Here is a 26,464-nt window from a genome sequence, read left to right on the forward strand (position 1 = left end):
TCAATTTTAACTATTATCTGTTTTCCTCTAATAGACTGAAGTCAGGAACTGCATCTTGTTCAACAATATATCCCCAGCACTTACTATAATATCTGTAACATAGCAAGTTTTCAAGAAATACTATTTGAGTGAATAAACAAATGGACATAGGGATGGATGGATGAACTGCTAATCCAGGCTTCTCAACCGTTGGAGATAACCAGCGCTTCCTGGAGCTGATAGCACACATCCTTGATTTTGGCTGAAATTCGGTTTTCCTCGGTCTGTAACGTATACACACAGTGTATGTACATGTGGTTTTTGTAGGACAGAGACTTGGCGTCCTCTCTTTGCACACCACCCTAAAGTGGCTCCCCTGTTCCAGTGCTTCCTCCCACCAGAGAAGAGCTGCTAATATGATTCATCAAATTCCAGTAGATCATGGATGGGTCCCAGTGGCATCACTGTGCTTTCCAAAGGCCATCTTCACCCATCTGCCACTTTCCCCTCTTTGGTTCTCTATCGGCTGTGCCACTAGGGGGCAAACGGACTCAGAGTCTGCTCCCAGGGACCCTGCCAACTCTCCCTCGCAGCATGGTAACTTCAAGGCCTTTAGGTACAAGCCACAAAAACCAGCCAGGTGATGAAGATGAACAAGGCTATCATGAAAAGACACTAAGGAGCTCATAGCACTGCCATAAAACCCAGAGGACTGAGTTCAGAGCTACATAGCCTAGAACCACATGAAAGTACACAGCAGACTTGGTCCAGAGAGGGCCTCAGTACTGCTGGACACTACTGGACGTCACTACTGGCATCCCCACCACCATGCTCCTGGATGTTGATCTGCCTGCAACCACTGGTCATCTACCATGATGAGAGAAATAATAGAAATTTTAAAACCAGGCTGAGATTCCATTTCTCACCTTTGAGATTGGCAAAAATCTACAATGATTTGTGTTGCAAGGCTTTGGGAAAACAGCGCCCTCATACCCGGCTGCTGTGAATGCCAAGTGCAAGGGGGACAATGCAAAGGTTGGCAATATGACTTACGCACCTCTCTTTGACTCAGCAATCTCTCTTCCAGGGACCTACCCCAAAGAACACTGCAAAAATACTAAATGATGTATGACTAAGGCTATTCACTGTAGTATTATTTATAAGAGCAAAAGGCTGGAAACAACCCAAATACTCATAAACTATAGCAATCCACACAATGCAGTTATATGCAACTGTAAAAATAAATGAAAAAAGATGGCTTTACACTGTCAGTGAGTGATCTCCAGCAGATATTGGTAAGAGAAAAAAGCAAGATAGTTAGCAGTGTTTATTGCAGGCTATCTTTTGTGCAAGAAGGGGGGAAGATATATAAACGTGTATGCAAACATACATTTGCTTATATTGTCAAATATAGAAAATAGAAATAATAAACCTGTCTATACATCAAGTAGGTGGTATAACACCACAGACAAAAGAACAATATCAATTGGCTTTAAAACATAAAATTTTGACTATACATATTTAGTAGGATATATTCTGAGGTCAATAAAAACCATAGTCATCAGTGGTCTTGTGATTATTAATAGTGCTATTGCAAACAAAAACAGTGCTATTGCTATTTTGCACAATTTTATTATTCTGTAAGCTAAAGCAATAAGTAATCAGGTTAATATTATTAGGAAATAAGCTTTCCACCATGACAGAAAAGACATACAAATATAAAATCAACAGGGTTAATTAAACAACCATGGAATATTACATTTGAACTTGAGTATCAGCATAAACTCTTTTTTTTCTTTTTTTTAAAAAATACCAATTTCCTAGCCCCATCCACTTTAAATAAATAAATAATAGCCTAGTAAAATGATGACAGTTCAGTAACAAGGAACACGTGAGGAGCTCAGAGTGTGGCCTCAGACCAGACTTCCTTGGAGAAATGTCTCTGATCACAGATCTAGGGCAGAAAATACACAAGAAGAGCCTGAAACATCTTGTCACGTAAGAAGTGAAGGAAGTTTCCAAACACTAGTGTGGTCTTATCAGAAGAACACAGGACACAGGGGGGTCCCCAGTGCCCTAAGAGAGGGGGACACATGTATTAAAATGAATCGTGATTGCAATGGATTAAAACACATAAATTAAAGTATCTAAGTTCATAATCACACACACATACACACACACACCCCTCTTTGATCATCAACAGGGACTGCCAAGGTATTAACTCACTATTTTGAAAATTGGAAAAAGAAAAAAAAAAGCTTTTGTGTTGCCTTCCCTTTCTGGGTAACCAGCTCTTCACTCCTTAGATCCAAAGATCATTCCCAGCATCACTCAAGAGGGTGATATCGGGCACCTCCTGGGTGACGTACCAAGATGTCAGGTGCATTGAGGCAGGTGTTAACTACTGTCTGTACAATGCAATAAGAAGCACAAAGCACCACCTATGAAATTCTCTTATTGTATCATAAAACCAAAGCCCCACCCCGTCACCCCAACAGTGACCACTAGGCTTTCAAAAATACTGAAAATCGTTCAAAGACTTCAATACAACTGCCAAGGACCCCTAGTTGGGAGATCCTGGTTTAGCTCTCAAAATGTCCTTAGAAAATTTGGAGACATTACTCAACTATTTCACCTGCGAAGCACACTCACCATCAGGGAATTGGGGCAGTGGGTTTCTTTTCTAAATCAAATGTACAAAGGCTACACTGAGGTCATTCCAATTTTAAAATTCAGCATTGCTGTCTTCTAAGAAGGAAGATGGTCTAAAAGTATCTTTTGTTTACTCCAGCCCCTTTTTCTTTCCACTTCTATAGCTTCCTAGAAAAGGAAGTTCCTGGCAGCTCTGTGCATCATCCTGTATGTTTATAAAAGGAGGGGAACAGCAGAAATGAAATTCCCCAAATATGCTTTCAACATCCTTTTGGTCTTCCGCCTAAGGAAATGTGCGGGAACTCCCTATGTCCTCCTTTTGATCTGGCCTGAAAAGGAAAAGGTTAAGACTCCCCTGGGAAAAGTCAGACATGCAAGGTAGCAGATAGGAGAGCACCGAGAAAAATTGTTCAAGGACTTGCTAATCACACTGGGATCATCTTCAGTCTGGGGGCTCAGTGTCCACACGGGCCTCCGGGCAGATGGGCACTTCAGTGAAGAGGACAATCACCGTCCCTGGATGGTGGGGATGGAAGGCAAGCGAATGCAGGCTGTGGCCAGACTCGGATGCTCTCCTACTATTGGGACCACCCCGTAAAGGTCCAACTCAGCCAGAGCATCTTCCTCGACTTCAGCTCTGCCCTTCCCTTCCCTTCCCCAGGTGCGGCCAATCCCAAGTTGTGGTCAGTTTTACTCTCTTGCATATCTTTGGATATGCAAAGATCCCTCCACCTCTCCCCATCCACAGGGCTTCTACATTCATTAAGGTCCCTGTCCCCTCCTCCAATACTTTCTCCATACTGCCGCCAAAGAGAAAATAGCTTTCCTGTCTTTACTCAAAGATCTCTGATGTTGCTAAAGTATCTTCAGGATTTAGCCTGAAGTCATCGCACGGCTTGCAAAGCCTTCCAGGGTCTGACCCCTGTCCTCTCCCTCTCAATTCTCTCTAATAATCTTTTCTCTGTCTCTTTGTTCACCACTCTCCATGTTTCTCATCACACACACACCCCTTCTTAAGCCAGACCAAAGAACTTGCAATTCCCAAAACCCCATGCTTTGTCTCCCCACAGGGCCTTGGCACATGTTCTCCTCTGTGGCTTGACCTCTCTACCAAATCTCATCCACCCTGTTCAGTTCGCTGCCTCCATCTCCGGCACACACACCACCTCCTCCAATTGAGTCTCCACTGCCCCCATCACCGTCCACGCTGCCAAGGTACCTTGTGCTTCTCTATTGCAGCACTCAGCACACCGTACTGCAGCTACCTGTTTCCTTTTCCATCTCCCCTGCCAGGCTGCAAGCTCTGGGAATGCAGGAATGTGTCCTTTTTTTTTCTTTTTTCTTTTTTTTTTTTTTTTTAATCACTGTATTGCCAGTATCTGACATGGCCTATAAGAGCTGCTGAGTCTTTTGTAAAATAGGTGAATGAGGGGATGAATTCGCAGCTTTATTAGGTTAGTGGCGAAAAGGGCCCTAGGTCTTCCCTTCGTTTGCCTAAAGTTATTAGGACAAGGAGAATTATGCCCCTTTTAATATCATGGCATCATCACAGCCTCTGATATGTGCCTTCCCCTTCCCGACCTCGGAAAACATGAAGGCAGCCCGAGCCCGCCCCCTGCACACTCACCTGGGTGAATGAGGCAGGAGTCACACTCATTCTCCTCATTCCTGCAGCACGGGATGGTGTAACCCACCACTTCCTTCTTTCCAGGGCAGACACATTCAATCTGATCGTATTCACAGCACTCCCGGCACATGATATTCCACTCGGCCCCAGGACAGGCTTCATTAATGACCGTGTACTCTGGAATAGGAATCAGCAGCTGAGGACAGGGCTTCTGGAAGGAAGACCCGTAAGGACTCCACTGCTACATAGCAACGTTGCCCTACGAATGCGTCACCCCGCCTCAATGATAGAGGAGGCCGTGTAACTCTTCCTAGGCTGGTGTCAACAAAGCAGGGTGGCCCAACATGAAGGGTGTTCGAAACCATCCACTAAAGCACAGATGAAACTCTAATAAAGCTATTACTCAGTTTTGTTTTTTAAATTAAAAAAAAAAAGAACTCGTGTTTTATCCATATATAACCTAAGTGAATCTACACATAAATAATTTATAAACAAGCATACATTTCTTGAGTGTCTATGCTCATTTCTATTTTTGCTGGGGTCTATCAGGCGGCTGCTTACAGCTTCATAGGTTGTGCACTGCACAACTCCAGGAGGAATCGTTCAGCTGAACAACCGTACAGCACAGCCCAGGCGCTTGGGCCATCAGAAACAGTTTGGAGACCACCCTCTAGACTAGGCCATTCAAGTTCAAGGCTAATTGCCATACAGAGACCATGTCATTTCCTCCAAACTTGGCTCCTCGATTTTGCAGCATGCCATCTTTGTCTTATCTTCAAAGCTAAAACCAACCGAAAAGACACAAAGTATCTTAATTAGTATGTTTGGGAGAATTTCAGTGCTTTACCAGGGTGAACTCATTGGCAGAACTTCATTCAGTCCCCAAATACAACTGAACGTTCTTTCCCATGAGAAAAAAAAAAAAAAGTATTCCTTTCTGGGTAGGACTTCTGTCTTTCTTTCTTTTTAAAAACATACCTTAAGTAAATGAAAAAGAAAAACCATCTGGTAAAAATCTATAAGAGGAATCAGTCGGAGGCTGCCCAGAGGAACCCAACCCAAGAAACAGACTGAGCTTTGATTTTTCTCTTTCTTCCCCACTCTCCATGTCTAAAAGTTTTGCACAAAGACGATGATTGAAGAAGAAATAGGTCAGGTATTTGAGGGAGAAAGTGAATCTGGCTCCTCTGTGAAGCCTTCCCTTGAAACCCTGGGCAGGGATCCCCCAACATGCTTTGCAGGCCCACATAAGCCCACACTAGCATCTGTGGTGGCTTCTAACCTCTCCAATTTCACAGTTTAGCTATTTTCCTCCCCTAAATTTGGAAGCCTGACACTGAGTTAATCATCCTTAATCTGCCAGGTAGAACCATCTAGAGAAACTACCATCATCTCCCATCAGTCTCCGGTCACAAGAACATTCTAGCATCCTAGAAAGGAACCACTTCCACAATAAGTTCCTTAAGTGGAATAAATTTGCCTCTATGAAAAATGTTCTTAATTCTTTTCCCACAAACTTTGGCAGACGAGCAAAGATCCTCACACTGGCATTTGGGGATGATAGGGAGAGATTACTATGATAGTGTCACTACTAAAGTTTTGTTTCCCCCACGACTCCACGGGCCCCTCTAGGACAGATACCAGGACCGACTTAGCTGACCTTCCCAGGTTTCTGGTGGCAGCTGGATGACGTGAATCACTTCTAAAATGTATAAGAGAACTTCCTGATCAAAAGTGAGAGAGAGCCAGGGAAAACACAAGGGTAAATTTTCATCCTATTTGGCAGTCAATCCTTAGAAATGACACTCACACATGAAAATCAGATAAATTGGACAATCAAAAAATGTTGTGCAGCGAAGGACATTGTCAAGGAAGTGAGACAGCCTACACAATGGAAGAAAAGTTTTGCAAATTAAGTATTTGATAAGGGTTTAATTTCAAAAATACATAAAGAACTCGTACAACTCAACCACGAAGGACAAAACCACCCCAGTTTTTAAGCAGGCAAGTAGCACGAATAGACATTTCTCCAAAGAAGATGAACAAATGGCCAATAAGCTCATAAGAAGATGGTTGACCTCATACATCATTGGGGAAATGCAAACCAAAACCATGAAGAGATACACATCACAATACGAGGATGGCTATAAAAAGAGGGAAATAACAAGAGTTGACAAAGACGTAGAGCAACTGGAACCCTCATGTATTGCTGGTGGGAATGGAAAGTGGTGCGGGTGCCATGGAAACCAGTGCAGCGGTTCCCTCAAAGGTAAACATAGGGACGCCTGGGTGGCTCTGTCTGTTAACACCCAGCTATTGGTTTCAACTCAAGTCATCATCTCACGGTTGTGAGATCAAGGCCCGCTTTGGGCTCCACACAGCAGGGAGCATCCTTGAGGATTCTCTCTCTCCCTCACCCTTGTCCCTTCTACCACTTGCAAGTAGGCACATGTGTGCGCATGCGCACGCACTCTCTCTCTCTCTCTCTCATTAAAATAAATAAATAAATAAATAAATAAATAAATAAATAAATAAATAAATAAATAAATCTTTACTCCCTAAACAGAAAGCAAACATAGAAATATCATACGTCCCAGGAATTCCACTCCTACATTTATACCCCCAAAATAAAAAACTGGGATTCAAACAGATCCTTGTAGGCCAATGTTCACTGCAGCATTATTCCTAACAGCCAAAAGGTGGAAAAGAATCCAAGTGTCCATGAAGAGATGAGTAAGTAAACAAAATGTAGCCCACAATACAATGTCACTCCGAGCGTGGAGTATTACTCAGCCATGACAAGGAAGGAGATGGCCCTGCACACTGTGGTATGGACGAGCCATGAAAACATGCCAAGTGCTATGCTAAGTGAAAGAAGCCAGTGACCAAAGGACAAAGATTGTCTTGAAAAAGTTTTGGAAATAGAGGTAACGCTTCCCAACACTGGGAATGTAATTAATGCCAATGAGCTGAATATTTTAAACGGTTAATATGGCAAATTTCACGTTACATAGGTTTTGCCACCTTTTTTTTAACATGAAGAAAACAAAATGCTTAGAGGCTCAGCATTGGAGTCAGACAGACCTGGGTTTGGAATGTCACTTCCGCTACATACGGAGGGTAAGACCTTGGCTGAGTTACTTTACTCACTTGGCCTCAGTTTACCATCCAGTAAAATGAGTACACGTTCTCCAACTCAGAGGCCCCCTTAAAGTACTAAATCAGATCATGCATATGAGGAGCTTAGCACCATGCCCAGTATGTAATGAGCATCCAATAACTAACGAGCAGCTTCAAAAGGAAAAGAACATGGAACACCCACATTTCTCAAGGATCTTATTTTTTAAATGCACAGCATATCAGTTTCTTACTTAAAATGTTGCTGTTGGGGCACCTGGGTGGCTCAGTGGTTGAGCATCTGCCTTCAGCTCAGGGTGTTATCCTGGGGTCCTGGGATCAAGTCCCACATCGGGTTCCCTGCAGGAGCCTGCTTCCCCCTCTGCCTGTGTCTCTCATGAATAAATAAATAAAATCTTAAAAACAAACAAACAAAACCACCAAGCTCTTGCCCACCTCAGGGCCTTCACATTTGCTTTTCCCACTGCCTCTGTTTCAACCTTTATCCCTTACTGTAAATGACACCTGCTCAGAGAGGTCCTCACTGACTTTCTTACCCAAAGTACCTACCTCCACCCACCCCTCCATGGTACTCTCTACCACAGCAACCAAGTTGTCCCCTTGCATAGCCCTACTCATTTTATACTCCTTTTCCATATTTCCACTTACTTGCTTATTGTCTGTGTCCCTTTCCGGACCATAAGCTAGTAGGAACCAAATCTAACTGTTCACGACTGTAGGGAAGGGCCCGGCACACAACAGGCGCTCCATAAATGTTTGTTGAATGAATCCACCTTCATCCATCCACCAAATGACTATTGAAGAGCTAGCTTCTCTTCAACAGTCAAATATTTCCATCCAGTAGGTCCAGCTTGGAGCTATAAGCCAAGGGAGCTGGCTTCACCCCATAATTGGCTAATATCAGAGCTGGGGCACTTTCCATCTGTAGAGAAGTACCTGGAACAATGGGTCCAGGTTGCCTGCCTTGGGTCCAAATCCTATGTCTCCAGCCTGCATCTTGTCCAGCTCTGTGTGTTCTCTATTCCCAAAAGAACAAAGAATCCTGTGGTGTGTGGTTCATGTCTTATTCCCTCCCTCTGTTGACCTTAGGGCAAGCACTACATCATTCTAGGTTTTCTAAGAATGTATAAACATTAAACTCCTGGGAGGGCAATGAGAGGGTAAAAGTAATTCGCAACTTTTATAAGACTTTATAATTAAATGTAGAAGGCCAGGGAAGGTCTGCTCTACTCCAACAGAGAGTGAAGCCTATTTCCCCCTAAGCAGCAGGTGTGTTCACCTGTGGCCCAGCCATGGAATATTCTGGGCTTCCTTTTTACTCAGGAATTAATTCCCTAAAATGCTTTCATTGGCATTTCTTTTAGCTTCAGTGACCCAAGTTCATCTCTGCCCTCCCAAGGCCATTATATTAGTTTTATAGGTAAAGTCCAGGGCACTGTATCATCTTAGCCAAGAGGAATCATCCCTGGAAGCCTGTTCTGTCTTCCAGTTGAGCCAACTGGCTCCTTTTCAAGGATTCTGTGCGTGGCATGCAGAATAATGGCCCTCCCAAAGACACACACATCCTAACCCCCCAAACTATGAAAATGTTGCCTTACATGGCAAAAGGGATTTCAGAGATGTAACCAATTTAAGGATCTTCCCATCTTCAGATGGGAAAAGCTATACTGGGTCATCCAGGTGGGCCCAATGTCATTGCAAGGACCCTCGTAAGAGGGAGATAGGACCCTCAGAGTCAGAAAAGGAGATGTGACAGCACAAGTAGAGACTGGACTGATGCGCTCTGAAGATGGAGGAAGGGACCACGAGCCAAGGAACGCAGGCAGCCTCTAGAAGCCGGACAAGGCAAGGAAACATTCTCTCCCAGAGCCTCCTGAAGGAGTGCAGGCCTAATGATACCTCGATTTTAGCCTCGAAAGACTCATTTCAAATTTCTGACCTCCAGCACTGTAAGGAATAAATGTGTGCTGTTTTAAGTGACTAATAAGCCTGTGGTGATTTGTTACAGCATCTATTGGAAACTAACATATTGCATCTTCTCCAAAAAAAAAGGCTGACTCACAGCAAGTCATTTAACCACTGAGTTTTGCCACTGAGCACAGTGCCACGTGTATGGGTGAACTGAAAAAAAGCATTCTTTCATTGCACAAATATTTACCAGTGTCCACTGCATCCTGGTAGGAGGCTGGGTGCTGAGATATGAGGGAGAGGAAAACAGACAACATCCTCAGCCTCATGGAAATCACGGTTTCCTAGAAGAGGAGGCTTAGGGCAAATGGGCCCTGCAAATTTACAATCACCAACTGTGATAAGGAAAATTTAGGATGTTGAGGACAAATGGATCATCATGAAGGAACACGAGTGCCAAATCCACAGGACTCACAGGGTCTGGGGGGGTCAGATAAAATCACAGGCAGAAATCTGTGGAAGTGCCAGAGGAAGCAATGGTTTTAATGGTTTTGTGACTCGAGCCTGTCCCCTCTGGCCTAGCAAGTCCACCACCCTTCTTTCTCCCCGGCTCTAACAGAGACAAGAGGGTGCTCCCAAAATGCATGTGTAAGAAATCAAGAGATATGGGGATCCCTGGGTGGCGCAGCAGTTTGGCGCCTGCCTTTGGCCCAGGGCGCGATCCTGAAGACCCAGGATCGAATCCCGCGTCGGGCTCCCTGCATGGAGCCTGCTTCTCCCTCTGCCTGTGTCTCTGCCTCTCTCTCTCTCTCTGTGTGACTATCATAAATAAATAAAATTTATAAAAAAAAAGAGAGAGAGATAAGTGAAATGTTCTATAAGAAATATTTAAAGTTGACCAGCTGAAGAGATTTTAACATGCACGAAGTGGATAAAAGCAATCTCCTAACTTCTCTTTCTCCATTTATGAGAATCATCTTTGCAGAAAGGGCGTATGGGTCATTTGGCTGTAGCTGTACAGATGTCAGGCAGTTTCAATATGGCACTAACGGCCAGTTCCAGAAACTAGCATCAGGAGAAGCCCTGACAGCAAAGCTACTGAAAGCCGTCATGTGCGTATACTAAAGCCCGTTAGCATTTGTGTAACGAACTGCTTTTATATTGTTCGTGCACTTCAGTCTTCAACACGAGCCAGTGAGATGGGTAGTGCATTTTAAGTTCAAAGGATGTGGCCCTACTTATTCACTTTACCAGTGAGGAAAACGAGCAAAAGCACTAAGCAGGAGCAGAAGGGCAGAGAAATGTCAAAGCATTTCTAGGGAATTAATTCTGGGAGGAAGGGAGGCCGGTAGGATTGTGGGAGAGCAAATGTGCTGCTCAGGGGGCCACAGGCCAGGACAACCCCCAGCTGGACCAGCTACTGGAGGTGAGCACCTTCTACTTTGTCTTGCGCATTTGAGAACAAAGCCTTATAAAAGCTACCACGGCATTTCGTCCAGTCAATGCTTCCCAGGAAAAGAACCACCAAGAACTCACAGAGCACCACCCTGGGATAAACTGAGGCACCGAACTGTCAAGCACACGCCCATGACAAAATCGACCTCACAGAGCTCTGGGCACCATGCACATTCATTTGTCCTGAGCTTTTCTACCAGATAAAATATCTTTTTTTTTTTTCTTTAATGAAACACTACACATTTTCACATAAAAGATTTCTGAATGGGAGGAGGGCGGGGGGGATGGGGTGACTGGGTAAAGGAGGGCATTTGATGGGATGAGCGCTGGGTGTTAGACGACATGTCGGCAAATTGAATTTAAATAAAATATTAAAAAAAGATTTCTTATGAAAGCTTCAAAGATAAAATCATGAAAGGAGGCATAAACAATATTCAGGAATAACGCTAATATTTTGCTGTCCGTCCTCCAAGTTGCCTCAATGTTTCAATGGACATCCACGTCCACGCACAGATACCGACACGTGTGTACACATGGTCTTCCCCAAACGGGTAACATATAATGTCCTGTGCTAGAAACTGCTTCCCTCCCTTAGATCATGGGCGTCTTCTCTTGACACGGAGTAGTCTCCAGAAGCGGCTTTAAATTGCCACATAATTATCCCACGCGTGCAGGTGGCCCCGCTCCCCTTTCTTAATCAGGGCAAATGGAAGCAAGAGCCCTGCAAAGTTCTCTGGTTTCCCAAGCGTTGCCCAAGGGCTCCTCGCAGCTGCCGTGCTCGGGGGCATCCGCCACCCCCGTGTCTCCTGCCCAGAGTGGACAGTCCCGTGATACTGGCCCAGCTTTGGTTCTTCCAGAACTCACTTTGGAAAACGGAAGGCCCTTCACCGCCTGGTCTCACTTTAACAACGGGAATACCGAGGCAACGTGGCCGATGCCAGCCGGCTGGCACAGGTCGGGCTCTCGTACAGGTGCTGAGGGAATAAACGAGGGAGTGAAAGCCGGCTGACGTCCCCGGGGCCAGCCTTTGTTTTGCAGGCCCCTCAGCACCTGACCATCTGCTGGAGGCCATCCAGCACTGCTCGCTCGCTCCCTCGCTCTCTCTCTCCTGCTGATGAGGTGGAGAACAGGTAATACCCAGCACGGCAGGTGCCTACCCCCATAGAATCGGCAGGCGGGCAAGGGGGGCAGCAACTGTGCCCCCAAAGCATAATCTCCAAGTGCCAGGTGCTCAGCACCAGATTTTAAGGAAACCTGTCCACGTGGTGGCCGGTAAGGTCCCTCCGCAAAACCTCAGAGGATCCTTCGTGAAAACAAGTCCATGATTGAAACATCAGTTGTCAGATTAAAGGCCCAGGCGAGACCACCCCAGAAGGTGGCCCAGAAAGGCCCTATTATTGCGAGCTGGCTCCTCCGGGAGGTTAGAGCCCTCCTTCCCAACAGCACCTCCCACGTCCTCCCTGTCACCGCAGCCACATGTAATAAACATTTCTACGAACCTTCTGAGACCAGACGGAGGGGGAGAAAGAAGAAAAGGAAGGATGCTTCAGCGGATCCCACCCAACAGCCTGGGCCCCTCGGCCGGCGCAGCCCGCCCCCCCTGGAGAGCCCTGCTCTCCCCACACTGCCCCACGCTGACAGAGGCGAGGCAGCCCACAGCTTTCCCCTCTGCCCAGGGTCAGACACCTGCTCACAGGATCAGGACTGATGACAGGCAAGTCCCAGGCAGGCAGGACCATGAGGCAGGGGGCAGGGAATGCTCACGGGGCCCCTGGGGACCCTGTGTCTCCTCCTGAGCCTTTGAGAACCACCCTGTCGGCCAGAGACCCTCTGGGCCAGCCTGGATGGATTCCCCCCGCTCCCAGTGACGTCGGTCAGGCTCCCCCTTCTCACAGCTCCCCTAGTTAATGAGATAATGACAGCGGTGGAGTCATTTTGTCACCCCCTTTGGATACCAGGAATGACAAAACTTTTAATGGAGCCCGTAGAAATCTGGTTTTTAGGCACGAGTACATTGGAGAGGGGCAGGGAGGCAAAAGTCAGTCTGTGACTTGATGTCCCTACTCGTGCTTTATGAAGCACGCTGCTCTGCACTGTGGCTCTCCGTTCATGCTCCTGGTCACCCTGGGTCCCGGCTCCCCCAGGGAAGGCTTCCAAGCCCTTGGGCCGGTACCCCCTCACTGAATCCTCACAGCCAGCCTTCAACATAAGTATGCTTTTCTTCATTTAACAGATGAGGAAACTGAGGGACAGACGGGGTAAAGGCACTGCTCCAGGTGGCACAGTTTTCAGGTGAAAGAAGAAAGAGCAGAACCCAGCTCTGTCTAGGGCTAGAGGCTCATTCCTCCCCAACACTACCTTGATTCTAGAGAGTTCACAACCTCTGGCTGTGCGGCGTAAGAATGCAGCATTGATGAAATGGACACATTTGGGGATCAGACCACCCACATTTTAATCCTGAATCAGTCCCTCTTGTGTGCTGCTGGGCAGTCGTAAACAAGACACCTTAGCCCAAAGCCTCAGGTGGATAGACGGAGGTTGATGGGGCTGTTGACTGAGGTCACAATGGGCAGGAAGGGCTGTGAAAGACAATTGCAGGGCCGCCTGGGTGGCTCAGTGGTTGAGTGTCTGTCATGGCTCAGGGCATGATCCAGGGGTCCTGGGTTCGAGTCCCACATCGGGCTCCCTGTGTGGAGCCTGCTTCTCCCTCTGCCTGTGTCTCTGCCTCTCTCTCTGTGTCTCTCATGAACAAATAAATAAAATCTTAAAAAAGAAAGGAAGAAAGAAAAATTGCAGACTTATCAAGACATTACCATTCTCCTCTGCAGGATAAAAGCCATCACATCTTTGGCTAAGACACAGATGGCTAAAGGAGTGAGGCAGGTGAGTAATGACGTCTTCTCCTGAGGCCCACACATACATGGCATTTTTAAGCAGTAGGCTCATATTTAAATCATGGCATTGCTTCTAGATCTCTAATACCCCCTTCATCAGACACCTATTTAAGTAGGACATAGCTCCCCTCCCGCTGCTTCTCTTCTAGAAATAGAAATTCTACATCCCTAGTCAAAGGGAACAAAACCTCAACTCCGGCATTTGGAAGAGCCCCCAGTTGCCATTATCCTCAACAACTGTGCTGCTAGAAATCCTGGAAGGACAGCTGCTTCTGAGTTATTTCAATTGTTGGAATATGAGCTGACTGGCTCTTATTTTTTTTAGTGGAATTGGCTACTATGAAAAAAATTTAATAACGCATCTAAAAGTACTTGGCAATAGAAGTCAGAGAATATTACATCAGCCAAAGCACTAGAATGGCTAAGTCAAAAACTTAGGCTGTCCCCTAAAAAATCCAACCTGGATTTCCCTGGATCCCAAGAATTCTACAAAGTGTCCCACCCGCCCCCAGGCTTCCACATTTCCCAACCCTTCCTTCTGAATCAGAGCACGTCAAGGCTACACAGGAGTCTTGGTCGGCCCATCCACCTCCCTGCCAATAGCTTCCAGAGTTGGTGTTACTGACTTCATATCCACAGCCACTGATGCCAAGCAGAAGGCAGATTTTCCTTCTGCCACAGCCAGCTGGCCAACCACACAGGCCGAGCGAGTGTGGACGGATGTTGAGTGAGGGTGATGTGTTTATGATGGTATGTCCGGTTCGCTAAGCCCTAAGCTGGCAGCAGCTTGAGGCAGGCTAGCTCTTGTTACCTCCCTCGGCTCTGCAGGCTAGAACCAGATGAAGGGAACTTCATTTTGCCTGAGGATCCCTGCCTGGCTCCACCCTTGAATCACAACAGGGGGTCAGGAGCAACATCTCCGGTTTGGGATGCAAGGCCCCTGACCCAGAATCACCGGCTCTGAAACACCTGGCAACCCTCAGCCCCTGCAAGAAACGATGGCTCACCCTGGGTGAAACAGGGCAAAACCAAGGCGCCACATGGAGAAGGCATTTCCCCTAAGGTTGGCTCAGTTCATGATCCAGGGGTCTGGGGATCGAGTCCCACATCAGGCTCCCCAGCAGGGAGCCTGCTTCTTCCTCTGCCTGTGTCTTTGCCTCTGTGTGTCTCTCATAAATAAACAAACAGAATCTTTTTTAAAAAATAAAAGAAACAGGGCAAAATTAGGCACCCGCCAGAGAAGGCATTTCCCCTAAGGTTATAAGGTGGATGCATGAAAAAAACAAGGGAAGGAAGCAAGTCTCAAAGAGAGAAACTTCTGATGAGTCTTTAGGAAGTTCTTTCTGACACAGCCGCCAATGAATAGGAGAGAGGACTGTTGTCTGAGGCAAGGAGGACCTCGTAACTCCCACCCAATTACAGACATTATAGCAGGATCTCCTCTCGATTCCCTGCAAAACCTGTGCTAGTGGGAAGAAACAGGAGAAGGCAGAGAAAGACACAACTGAGCACCCCCCTTTTTTTTTTGCAAGATGCTTCACTAAGCACTTTAAGTAGATGCTCATTTAACGCCTGCAATAAACCCCTAAGATGCTATTATCCTCAGTCTACAGGCTGGAAGGTGCCAAGGCCACATGAAAGAAGTAAGGAACTTGCCCAAGAAAAGTAGCCGTACGCAACAGAGCCTCGATTCCAACCCTGGCCCTTGCTTTAAGCCACAATACTCTACCCCCCACATATATACATAGTCACACACACACACACACACACACACACGTTCACATCTCTCCTTTGCTCTTCTGCGTACATGTGTATTCCAACTTGGCCACACCCATACCATCTATACCAAGGAGGAATTCCACAATTATGGCATGTGAGGGCTGAATCTTCACTGAGATCACGGGGACCCGGGCCTCCGTAGGCAGGAGATCCCTTAAAGGGATAACTGGTTCTATCCCTCACCCATCGCCACTGTAGCTACCCAATCTGAAACAAGGCAGGGCAGAGAGAGGAGGCAGGCAGTGCTAGGGCCAAGGGAGAAGCTGCACGGTGTGACAGCAACAACATTTGGCAAAGGCAAGAACAAAGAAGTTTCCAGAAACAGGAAACAATGGGTTGATAAGCAGCTCAAACTCACGTGCTGTCTCTATGGGATAAGCCCCAGCGTAGAGAGCCCAGACCATTTCAGGGCGTGCGTATCAGGGTCCTGATGACTGGGCTACACCTGAGCAGGTGAACACCAGGGTAAGTAACTGGACATTGGAGACGAGCCCCTGGGTGTTTGGGTGACAAGAGGTGGAGCAAAGAAGAGATGGTATAGTTGGTGATGAACAGTCCTGGGACTCAGTGCCCCCCAGGGAACTAGAAGGATGCTCAGAGAGCCTCTTCGTTTGTGAAGGGGGGAGAGTGTGACTGTCACCAAGGATACCATGCAGCCGGGAAGTCAAGCCACAGCCCCCACGCTCCGGGGTACTGCGCATCACCATGGGCTCACGTTAATCCGATTCAGCTTGTCCAATGATCCCAGACCGACTGCATTACTGTCGGCCACCTGAATACAAGAAATGAGCTTTCTCAATGAACCATGCAGGTCAGTACTGGCGAGGACGTTTCTCAACATGAACGGGGCCATCCCCAGGCCTCTTCAGCCCTCTCGGAGAGCGGCGGGCGGCTGCTAGGACATCAGACTTCCTGCCAGGCCCACAGCGGGAAGTCTGAAGAGAAGCCCATGTTTTTTACAGACCTTCGAATTCTCTCCTTCCCCTACCCCACATCATGGGGAGGTATTCTTCAATGTTGCATTCATTATGGGCAGGAGAGCGGAGTTTTCCAAACCGTATTCCAGGGAGCAGTTCCACTGGATTGTATATAAGGTATTATGTGAAAAGAGGTTCTGTGCTTAACCTTATAAAATGCTAATCACAGCTTTCTTTATTACAGGGCTTTGCAAGGTCTATAAATGTTTTGTGCAGAGCCAATCACCACACCACCCAGACTATTCATCCGAACCCCCTGGGTTTCGTCTGTTTATTTTTGCTCAAGATCTTCCAGCGTTAGAATTCCACGAAACCCACTTTGGAAAATGCCAGACTGGACCATCAGCTCTTTCAACCGTCGCAAGAGCCTTCAGGAAAGGGGCTCTGTGTTCTTCATCACAGCATCCCCAAACACCAAGGACCACATCTGGTACCTGGTAGGTGCATGATCAAGTTGGCTGAATTAATACCTCAGTGTGGCCACGTGAAGCATGTGTGATTCCCAGGAAAAGGTTAGTTCCAACAAAGAGTGATGTTAGAGACTTCCCCTGCTGGGACCCAGTGCAGTCTCCATTTGGCGGTATGAGGGATCCACTGGGGCCATGACTGGTGAATATTGTTGTTTATTGCAGTTTGTATCTTGTTTCCACGAAACCCTGGATTGCTCGCTTGTTCTGTTCCACCAGTGGGTTGGCCAGGGGAGCCAGGCTTGCACAGAAGGAGTCTGAGCACCGTGCAGAAGCAGTCAGTCAACCACCCACTGGGAGGCAGAAAGCCAGACCAAGAAGTCCTACAACAAAGATTCCTTACTAGCAGCCTAGCCCTCCCTTCTGCTCACATCCAGGTGAGCCAAGGGCCTGAGGGAAAATATGGGAATAGATGTGACCGGCTGGAAGCTAAGCTCAGGCAACTTGTCCCAGGACATCTCAGGTATTCTCTGCCTTCACTGTTGATCCAGGGGTAGGATCCCAGCATATGGGGGATTCATGGATCACTTCCAAAGGAATCCTATGAAGTAAGTGGAGACGGGACTCTGAAAAACCCAGACACTTTAGTTCCTCAGAGTCTTCAAATGATTCATTTGATTTGAAGCAAACTGGGCCAACATCCCCTCCATTTAGTGGTTTTCCATTAAACTGGCTGGAATTTTTTTTTTTTAACCAATCATGAATTCAGCTCATGAGGACAATGGCTGTGTCTCCCCATGAGCTAACGTTGCCTGAATGTGTTCCTCACTCTGTTCTGGCGGCAGCCCCGGTTTTCCAATCACCAAACCAACGAACCAGACTTCTACTCACAGGGCGTCTTGCTGCCAAACCACTCACTCAGTCCTCTGAACATGGCCAGGACCTCAGAGACAGTGGGGACAAAGACGCCCGCCCTGCAGTAATAAAGGCGTCTCCCCAACTCCAGAGGCAGAAGAGCGGCAGAAATAGGGGTCCTCATTTGCTGCCCGGTCCATGCGGGCACTTCTCTTACCTGTTTGACATTAGTGTCAGGTAGACAGTAGATCCTCATTCAAGGTTGAAATAAATCGGTTAAAACTCATCTGAATTTTACTGGAAGGGGATCGTGTCTCTGTCCCCTGCTATATCCATCAACTGTGTTATGCCAAAAAAAGAAGGGAAAAAACGCTTTCCTTTATTCATTCCAGGCCTGCTTCTCCCATTCCACAGCCTGAGAATTTACACATTGATGATCTTGACAGAATAAATCCATAAACGAGCTAAGCTACAACGTGTCAGGGCTGGACATGAAACGTGGCTCATCCTTAATTCTGTCCGTTTGCAGACACGTGAGTCTACTTACAGAAGTTGACCATGAGACAAAGACATTCCCACTTCCTATGTTGAAAATCAGAGTAAGATACATGATCCTGGGGACAGCCATCCCAGGAACTGGTTAGCGTTTTGGGCTGCTCAGCACCTCAGTTTCCCTCAGGGGATGGCTTCTTCTGGGTCCCACATCGTCCCACTGGGGTTGATAAGGTCTCTCTCCCTCTTCTCCTCTGTCCTCTGCCGGCGTCCGCCCAAACACAGCGGGTGGATCTACTCTGGCTGGGCCTGCCGCTTACTGCTGCAGGGTGCGTGCCACGGACTGGGGTCAGGACATGGATGTCCAGCCACATGACCTGGGCAAGCACTCTCGGCCTACGTTCCTCCACGTGTGATTAATCGAATCTATATCATATAGGACAGTACTCGGTATTTACCACAAACTCCACAAATCATTTGAGTGGCCAAACTTACAGGGTGGCCCCTTATCTATGCTAGGATGGGAGGCTGTTGGGTGCTTCCATCATCAAGGGTGAAGCATTCGAGGTGCAGCCCCTACCCACTCTGCGGACACCATTTCTGTCTCACATGCAATTGCACCCAAGAAAAATGAGATTTGTGGAGCTGAGTGGAGACCGGTGGAAGCCCCTTTGATTAAGAGAGTAGAGTATCTCCGGTCAACTCCAATTTGCGGCCTTCCTGGAGCGGTTTGGTTTACAGGTGTGAGGTTCACTTCTTCCTCCCCGTTCACTTCTTTCTGTCCACCATCAACCTAATGCCGCAGCCCAGACCTCACGATGGCTGACAAACAGAATTCCTTCAACACAGACCAGGCTCGGAATCTGATAGACCTTCAGCCACTGCTCTGGTAGCTTTCAAAGCTCCAGCTGGCCTCTCTGGGTCCTCTACCCCGGAATTCAGGAGCTGGGAAATGTAAACACTGCATTTCCCTCCCTTTGAAAATAAAGAAAAAGAGAAGGGGGGGGTGGGGAGCCGGGCTCTTGTGACCTTCACATAGCCCAGCGCGAGGGGGACAGGTCCTCCCACGTGTGGGGGAAGCAGGGCACAAACTTGGCTCATTTATCACTGAAATGGCACCTCCCCCAATGTGCATATGCCTCAAATCAATGGCAACTTCTAGAGTTGATCTCAGGAGAGGCAGGTAGAGAAGTTTCTCTTGCATGGGGATTGGCCGTCCCTAGTGAGGCAGGCGGAAATAATCTCTGACTTAGGCCGGTCATTAGACCCCGCAGACACCATCCTCTCGGCCATCTCTGTCTAGCCAGTGTAACCCAGATGGAGGAGAGTTCAAATCAAACCTTCAGTCCGAGCCAGCGGTATTCCAAAGCCATCCCTAAGACTTCGGGATATTTCTGAGAGACTCACATGCTCTAGGTCACCTCTGCTCTGGGCTCCTGTGCCCAAACGTGCTTTGTCACCCGCTTATTGATTCAGACACAACCCCCAACCTCATTCTCTGCTTCCACCAAAAGCTCATCTCACTGATGCTTATGGGAATAAAACATTTTACCGAAGGGTGGGTGCTCAGAGATTCTACATTACCCACAAGTTAATATACATTTCTGTTCCTTCTTTTAAAAGTCCTGTCGAGCAACTCAATCCTCTCGCCCATTTAGCACCCAGCCCTCCCCACCAGCCCCTCAACATTCTAGCTTTTACTCTCCCTTTCTACTCCACCTCTCTCAAGAATGGCAGTCAAAATCTCAAATGCCAGTAGGGAGTAGCTGGTAACATATGTGTGGGGTGAAAAAGTAGGGTGTCGGGGCACTTGGGTGGCTCAGTGGTTGAGCATCTGCCTTCGGCTCAGGTCGTGATCCCGGGGTCCTGGGATCGAGTCCCACATCGGGCTCCCCCACGGGGAGCCTGCTTCTCCCTCTGCCTGTGTCTCTGCCTCTCTCTCTCTCTTTCCCTTTGTCTCTCATGAATAAATAAATAAATAAATCTGAAAGAAAGAAAGTAAGTAAGTAGGGTGTCTGGCCATAGAGAGGACCCGCCTACCTCAAAGCATCCAGGTTCAAAACATTTTAAGCACAGTGTCCTACTAAATACTTTTGCAGGCATTTTGGCCCAAAGACTGCCAGACCTTCAGCTCTACAGCCTCTCCCTCTTTGCCACAGCCACCCAAGACCGAGCAACGGTGCCGCCGAAACTGGGGCTAGCAAGGCTCTCCCCCACCACGCGTGTCCTGAAGCTGCGCCAAGCGAGCGGAGGCGCGCACCAGCACGATCGATCCATCCGTTAGATGCGTGAGTTTAAGTCAGCCAGGTACCAGATGAGCCTGAGCTCAGGAACTAGACAGTCTGGGCTCACCCCTGGCTCATCTGCCTGTATATTTTTTTAATCATTATTACAGCAAAATAGAATAGAGAATTTGGCACTTTTAAGTGTTCCAGTCTGTAGCTCGTGCAACCAATACCACTCTTCATCTCCAGAACTTTGTCCTCATCTCAAAGGGAAACTCTACACCCACTAAACACTCCCCCATCCTTCCTCCCCCAGCCCCCGCTGGCCACTGTTCTATTTCTGGATGAATCTGACTGCTCTCAGTGCCTTATATAAGTAAAATCATACAGTATTCATTTGTCCTTTGTGTCTGGCTTCTTCCCCTTAGCATAGTGTCTTCCAAGTCCATCCCTGTTGTGGCCTGAACTTTATTCCTTTTTAAGGCAGATGAATATTCTGGTATATGTATATACCACATTTTGTTTATCCATTGACAGACACTTTGGGTTGTTTCCACTCATTGGCTATTGGAAATAATGCAGCAACGGACGCTGGTGTACAAAGTATCTGTCAAGTTCCCGCTTTCACTCCTTCTGTGTATGTACCCAGAAGGGGAATTGCTAAGTCAAATATTTAATCTTTTGAGAAACCATGCCTGTGTATCCTTGAACAGGTCAGAAGACCTCCCTAAACCCCGTTTGGAAAATGAGGATCATGATAGCTCCTACCTTATTGGGGGGGGGGGGGGTGTCTGAGAATTCATGCACATACAGCATTTGGCTCACAGACTGGGCACATCATAAATGTTCGGAGAGGTTTCATCTCCATGTCCTCTAAAATTAAGGAACTCAGACTAAATGATCTCCAGAGGCATTCTCAGCTCCAAAAATCCATGAACCCACCATCAAATTATTTTCCTGGTCGAGAAGCCAGAGCTCTCAGAGTATAGATTAGGGGAATGCTGTCTTCACGGTCGCCACAAAAATCCACCCTAGCCAAGATGGCCTAATTTTCATAGCTCTGTCCTTGGAATTTGCTAACACATCCCATTATAAACCAACATCTAATTGTTCTTGCCACTCCACTCCTTCCCCTTTGCTTTCTTTCCACATCCCCGTTCTCAGCCGGCTGCTCCTGCCCACTGAATATCTGGGCTTCAAATTATCTTCCCCGGTTGCCTTTATGTTCATTCCCTGCAAGTTAATGTCTGTTGGAAGCAACACTTGCAAAATTATCCATATTAAGGTTTCATTCCCCAGAGTCACATATTTTAAATGAGTTTTTCCTCCTCGGCAGGATCCTGCTGGCAGAGCTACTGCTATTCGGTGAAGTCAGTGGAGTCGGGTTTCTCCCCCCACATGCTGTTTTTGTTGGGTTATCACTTGGCCTCCTGTTTATACTCTGGGCCTCCAACATGAGCCCCGTGCCGATGAGCAACAACCTCCTGTGCCATCCCAGTGCATGTTTACATTTCATCAAACACTCTTTTTAGAAAAGTCATTAGACGAAATCTGCTTTCGGGCTTTTCTAGACGGGGCCAGCTGCAGCATTCCAGCCGGGAGGAGTGGACTCGCTCACTACTTGCAGAAATATTTTCCTTCTCCACTCTATTTCTCCGTCTCCCCTCTCAAAGTGAACTTTCAACAACCAAAACAGCTTCACTAGACACGTGAGGTTGCTGGAAGTTGCTCGCCGGTTCGGTCAGCAGCTTGGCTGCCAAGAGACCAGGCCCCCTTCCTGAAGCTTTTCCACAGCAAAAGGTAAAAGAGATTCTCGGGTCAGGAGTAAATGGTTTCTCCCAGATGCTGGGCAAGGAAAACAGGGCAGCTGAGCTTTCTTTTTCACCTTGTATGAGTTTAAGCCATCTCACCTGCCAGATTACAAACAAAACAAAACAAAACAAAACAAAACAAAACAAAAAGCAGCAGCAGGAGGGCATGGACATAGCCTTCAGAAGCTAGTCCTCAGAGCCCGGGTGCTCTGGGAAGGGACCGGCCCCCGCTGGAGTCGGGCTAGGCCACCATGTCCAGGAGGTGTGGCCCCAAAAGGCAGAGATGGAACAGGGAGGAATCCTAATGCAAAGTCCTCGACTTACCCCTGGGTGAGCATCTGTGTTTACCTATTATCAGGCCCCTCCTGGGCTCCTTCTTCCTTCGTTATTTCTTGTCTCTGGGCCCCTCTAGATGCCATGGAGGCAAAACTCAGATGAAACACTCCAGCTTAAAAGCAGATCACTTGGGAGAGAGAGGAGGATTTCACTTGGGGCCAGTAGGCCATCGGTAGATGGAAAGTATTGACCAAAATGGGTTTGTTGGGGTTTATTTTAACCCGTGTGTCTTGGCTTCTTGTTTATCATGAGGGATGTGCCTACGGTCGAGTCCCCCGTCCGTACAGCAGGCTACTGACTGTCTGCCCCCACCACCCTACGTACCCTGTTCCGATTCTTGGACCCTCACTAGCTAGCTACCTGCAGCAACAGAGCACCCACCTCTCACGTAGAACACAGGTGGCAGGTAGCCAGCGAGGGGACAGGTAGCCAGTGAGGGGACAGGTAACCAGCACAGAAGGCAAATAGCAAGTGCTCACACACCCCTGCTCCTACCAAAGCTGCCCTGTTTTGTCACATCTGCACGTATCAGCCTGTCCTTCCTTCACGAGGGCTCACCCATGTCCTGACACCCTGCCCCACTGGAGCCGCCTAAGGACAGATGCTCTTAAGAAGTCCCTGCTTCCTTGCCTGCCAGAAAGCAGTGACAAGGCAAGCCTGCCACCCGCTCACCGGGTCAGGAGCACACACACCCCCACCCCCCCCACCCCCCCGCCCCAGAGCTCTGGGTTGCATTTCGGCCTCACAAACCCCCGGAGGGGGAGCCCATCTGACTTGGGGGTTGCGGCTCAGAAAATGACAGCAGAAAAACACACATGCCAGAGCTCTTTCTAAACAAACGCTGTGTGTCCCCCAAACGACTTGCACTTTCTGCCTTGGCTTTCCCCGCCTTCCCCTCCTTGTCTGGGACTATGTGCTGGGGGGGCGGGGGGAGGGTGGGGGGGACTCTCCCAAGCTGGGGCTCCGTCCTGAGGGGTGTGATGAGCCTCACTGCATCAAGGACATTCACCCCGGGGGACTCGCCTGCTGCAAGCCTTGCTGGGGATTGGCTTCTCTGCTGACCCGCTCTCTCCGGGGCACCCTTCTGCCTTTCGCCGGCGGGAGTGGGGGGGCCGGTGCACGGACCCCCCAGGTGCTCCGAGGCTTTACAGAGCTCAGAGGAAGCCCAGCCCAGGGCACTGCAGCCGCCCCCCCGCCCCCCAGGCAGCTCCGACCCGCGAGCGGGGATGGTAAAGGGTGTGGAGGGTGTCCCGGTTGGGGAGGGCCGCGCGCCTGCCCCCGGCCAAGCCCCCCCCATCCCGTGGGGCTCCCCGGGGAGGGCCCCCCATGCTACTCACGGTACCTCTGGGCAAGGACGAGATGAGGAGGAGCTGCAGGAAAGCGAGCCCCAGCTGCGTCCAGCAGCCCAGCTCCATCATCGCGGTGGGGGCGCGACCGCGGCGGGGGGGAGGCAAGGGACCCCCTGGGGGACCCGGGAGGCCAGGCACCTGGGGGCGCTGGGGGACCCGGGGGGCTGGGGGACCCCGGGGGGTGGGGCGAGGGCGGGGGGGCCGGGGGAGCGAGGGACCCCGGGGGTGCGCGGGGACCCTGGTGGGGGCCGGGGGACCCGGGAGGAGGAGGGACCCCGGGGAGGGGGGCAGCCGAGGGACCCGGGAGGGGGAGGGGCCCCGGGGGTGCGGGGGTGCCTGGCGGGGGGCTCGGGACCCCGGGGGCTCGGGCCGGGCCCGGCTGCGCTCACAGCGACCTCCGCGCGCCCCGGCCGAGCGGGCGCTGGGCTCCCAGCTCTCCGGGCTCTCCCATCCTCGGCAGGGGAACCACCTTCAGCCCGAGCGACGTCAGCCCAAACCTCTCCTCGCGCCGCCTTAACCCTTGGGGGCCCGGAGGTGTGGCCGCGCGGGAGGCCCGGGGCTGGAAGGGGAGGGGACGCAGCCCCGGGGTGGGGTGGGGGTGGGGGGCCGGGATGGGGGTAGGCGGGGCCGTTCAGGTGCGCCCGCAAGCCCCGCCCCCAGGCCTGCCCCAAGGTTCCCTCGGAGTCTGATGAGGAGCCTGCCTGGTGGGGCGGGGGGCGCCCAAGGGGGGAAAGTCGCCGACCCTCCTCCCCTTTCCACCTCTAACCCCGAGGTCTCCTCCCCCCTCAGCATCTGCTCCAGGTGATCACAATTTGGACATCTTACCCTTCGCACCTGTAGGGCATCTTCCCGCGAGGCCCCCTGGGTGCGTTCAGCAGCGTGACCAGATCCTGCCCACCTGCCGCCCAGGTATGAGGCTCAGGGATGAAGCACACACAAGACACTGCCTCCCTTGTGGCAGCGGCAGTCTAGGCTTAGGGATAGCAAACGGATCCTTTTTTTTTTTTTTTTAAGATTTTATTTATTTATCCATGAGAGACACAGAAAGAGAGAGGCAGAGACACAGGCAGAGGGAGAAGCAGGCTCCATGCAGGGAGCCCGACGTGGGACTCCATCCCGGGACTCCAGGATCATGCCCCAGGCCACAGGCAGGTGCCAAACTGCTGAGCCACCCAGGCGACCCGCAAACGGATCCTTGAATAAGGAGCAAGAAGGCTTTGCAAGATAAGAGCTAATTTTTTTAAAATCAATTTCTTGGTGCCAGGCATCTACATCCCCTACATGTATCATCAACTCATTTATTCCTCATGATAAACCTATCATCTCCATTTTATGGATGGGGAAATGGAGTCCTTGAGCATTCAATAGTTCATCCAAGGTCTCACTGTGGGTAAGTGGTGGAGCCAAGGTTTGAACCCGAGCCCAAGGACTATAGATCTAGCCACCACGCTCTACCACCGCTTAGGACGCTCTGAATATGGCATTTGACCTCACATACATGTACAATAGATGGTATTGTCCGCATCGTATGAATGCAGAAACCGAGACTCCAAGATAAAGTGACTTGCTCAAACTGGGTGTTATTCTGTATGTTGGCAAATTGAACACCAATAAAAAATAAATTTATTATTAAAAAAAAAAGTGACTTGCTCAAGGTTACTCAGCCGGAAGGGTCAGAGCAGGATTCAGACCTGGATCTAACCCAGGGAAGTGCCAGGGCTTCAGGCCATGCTTGGTCCCAGTTTGTACTGTCAGATGAAGAGCAAAAGTCGGGAGAGTGGGAGGTTTACCCAAACTAGGGAGGCTTCATCTGGAGCCTGAGAGGGAGGCAGGATCTCAATCCAGGGATGGGTGTGGCGAGGCCTTTCTAGGAGGAAGGACTGGCTTTGGCCAGTGCCCCTGGGAAATGAGGAGTATTTACCTGCACATATTCAATTGTGTATTTTTCCTTGTCCCCAAAGGATCCATGGCAATGTATGCCATTAAAATGCATTTTGAAGTTTTGATAAAAATAGAAGTACCAGAACAAAAGCCAATTCAAGCGCATAGACAATATGTGTAGTCTGGGTGTGGCAGAGAGCAGGAAAAGAGGAAGCAAGTGGCTAGGGTGTTTGGATTTTATTCTGTAGCATGTGAGGGGCTCTGGCTACTTAGGAGCAGGGGATGCTGGGCCCAAAGCAAAGCTCTAGGAAGAAAAGTCGCTTTGGCATCCAGACCGAGGGATGGGGGAGGCCAAGACTGTTGACAGAGGGTCAACAGTAAGCAATGGGATGAAAGGGGACATGATGGGAGAAACTTAAGGAAAGTAGAAGCCCCCAGGGCTCAGGACAGACTGTCCAGGCAGGGGCCTGGCACAGGCACTCCTCTCAGAGAGAAATTCCTAAATCCCAGCCACACCGCTGAGGCCCATTGCAGCGAAGTGGCTGGAAGCAAGAACTCAGCAGAGACCTCTGTTCAAAACCTTGACTCACCACCTTCTGACTATCTGACTGTGAGAAGACCATATAAAATACATGCTGACTCTCCCTCCAGTTCCTGGCACAGAGCCCCCGACACACTGGTATCTCATGGGTGATAAGA

The 26,464-nt window shown here is 49.0% G+C and overlaps 1 protein-coding gene and 1 long non-coding RNA gene across 4 annotated transcripts in view; one reads left to right on the plus strand and one right to left on the minus strand.

The window, feature by feature from the left end:
- The window catches only part of PAMR1 (peptidase domain containing associated with muscle regeneration 1), a 72,684-nt gene extending 48,324 nt beyond the window's left edge, over window positions 1-24,360 (minus strand). Inside the window, exons 1-2 of one of the 2 annotated variants that reach the window (XM_072791126.1) lie at window positions 23,878-24,360; window positions 4,259-4,435 (exon numbers count right to left, since the gene is read on the minus strand). In XM_072791126.1, the coding sequence (XP_072647227.1) occupies window positions 4,259-4,435; window positions 23,878-23,953 (253 nt within the window). In that variant the 5' untranslated portion in view covers window positions 23,954-24,360. Of the gene's footprint in view, window positions 1-4,258; window positions 4,436-4,819; window positions 4,962-23,877 lie in introns of those variants that run through there. The other variant, XM_072791127.1, reaches the window with a different exon arrangement.
- LOC140612901 (uncharacterized) lies at window positions 13,221-25,512 on the plus strand. 2 transcript variants are annotated; one of them, XR_012014012.1, is made up of 4 exons: window positions 13,221-13,642; window positions 16,594-16,846; window positions 24,674-24,793; window positions 24,899-25,512. It is a non-coding gene; the product is annotated as an uncharacterized lncRNA (long non-coding RNA). The 2 variants fall into 2 exon arrangements; XR_012014013.1 differs by lacking the exons at window positions 13,221-13,642; window positions 16,594-16,846 and adding an exon at window positions 23,487-23,957.
- Window positions 25,513-26,464: the final 952 nt, after the last annotated feature.

The sequence above is a fragment of the Canis lupus genome, chromosome 21 (assembly GCF_048164855.1).
Source record: "Canis lupus baileyi chromosome 21, mCanLup2.hap1, whole genome shotgun sequence".
NCBI classification, from domain to species: Eukaryota; Metazoa; Chordata; class Mammalia; order Carnivora; family Canidae; genus Canis; species Canis lupus.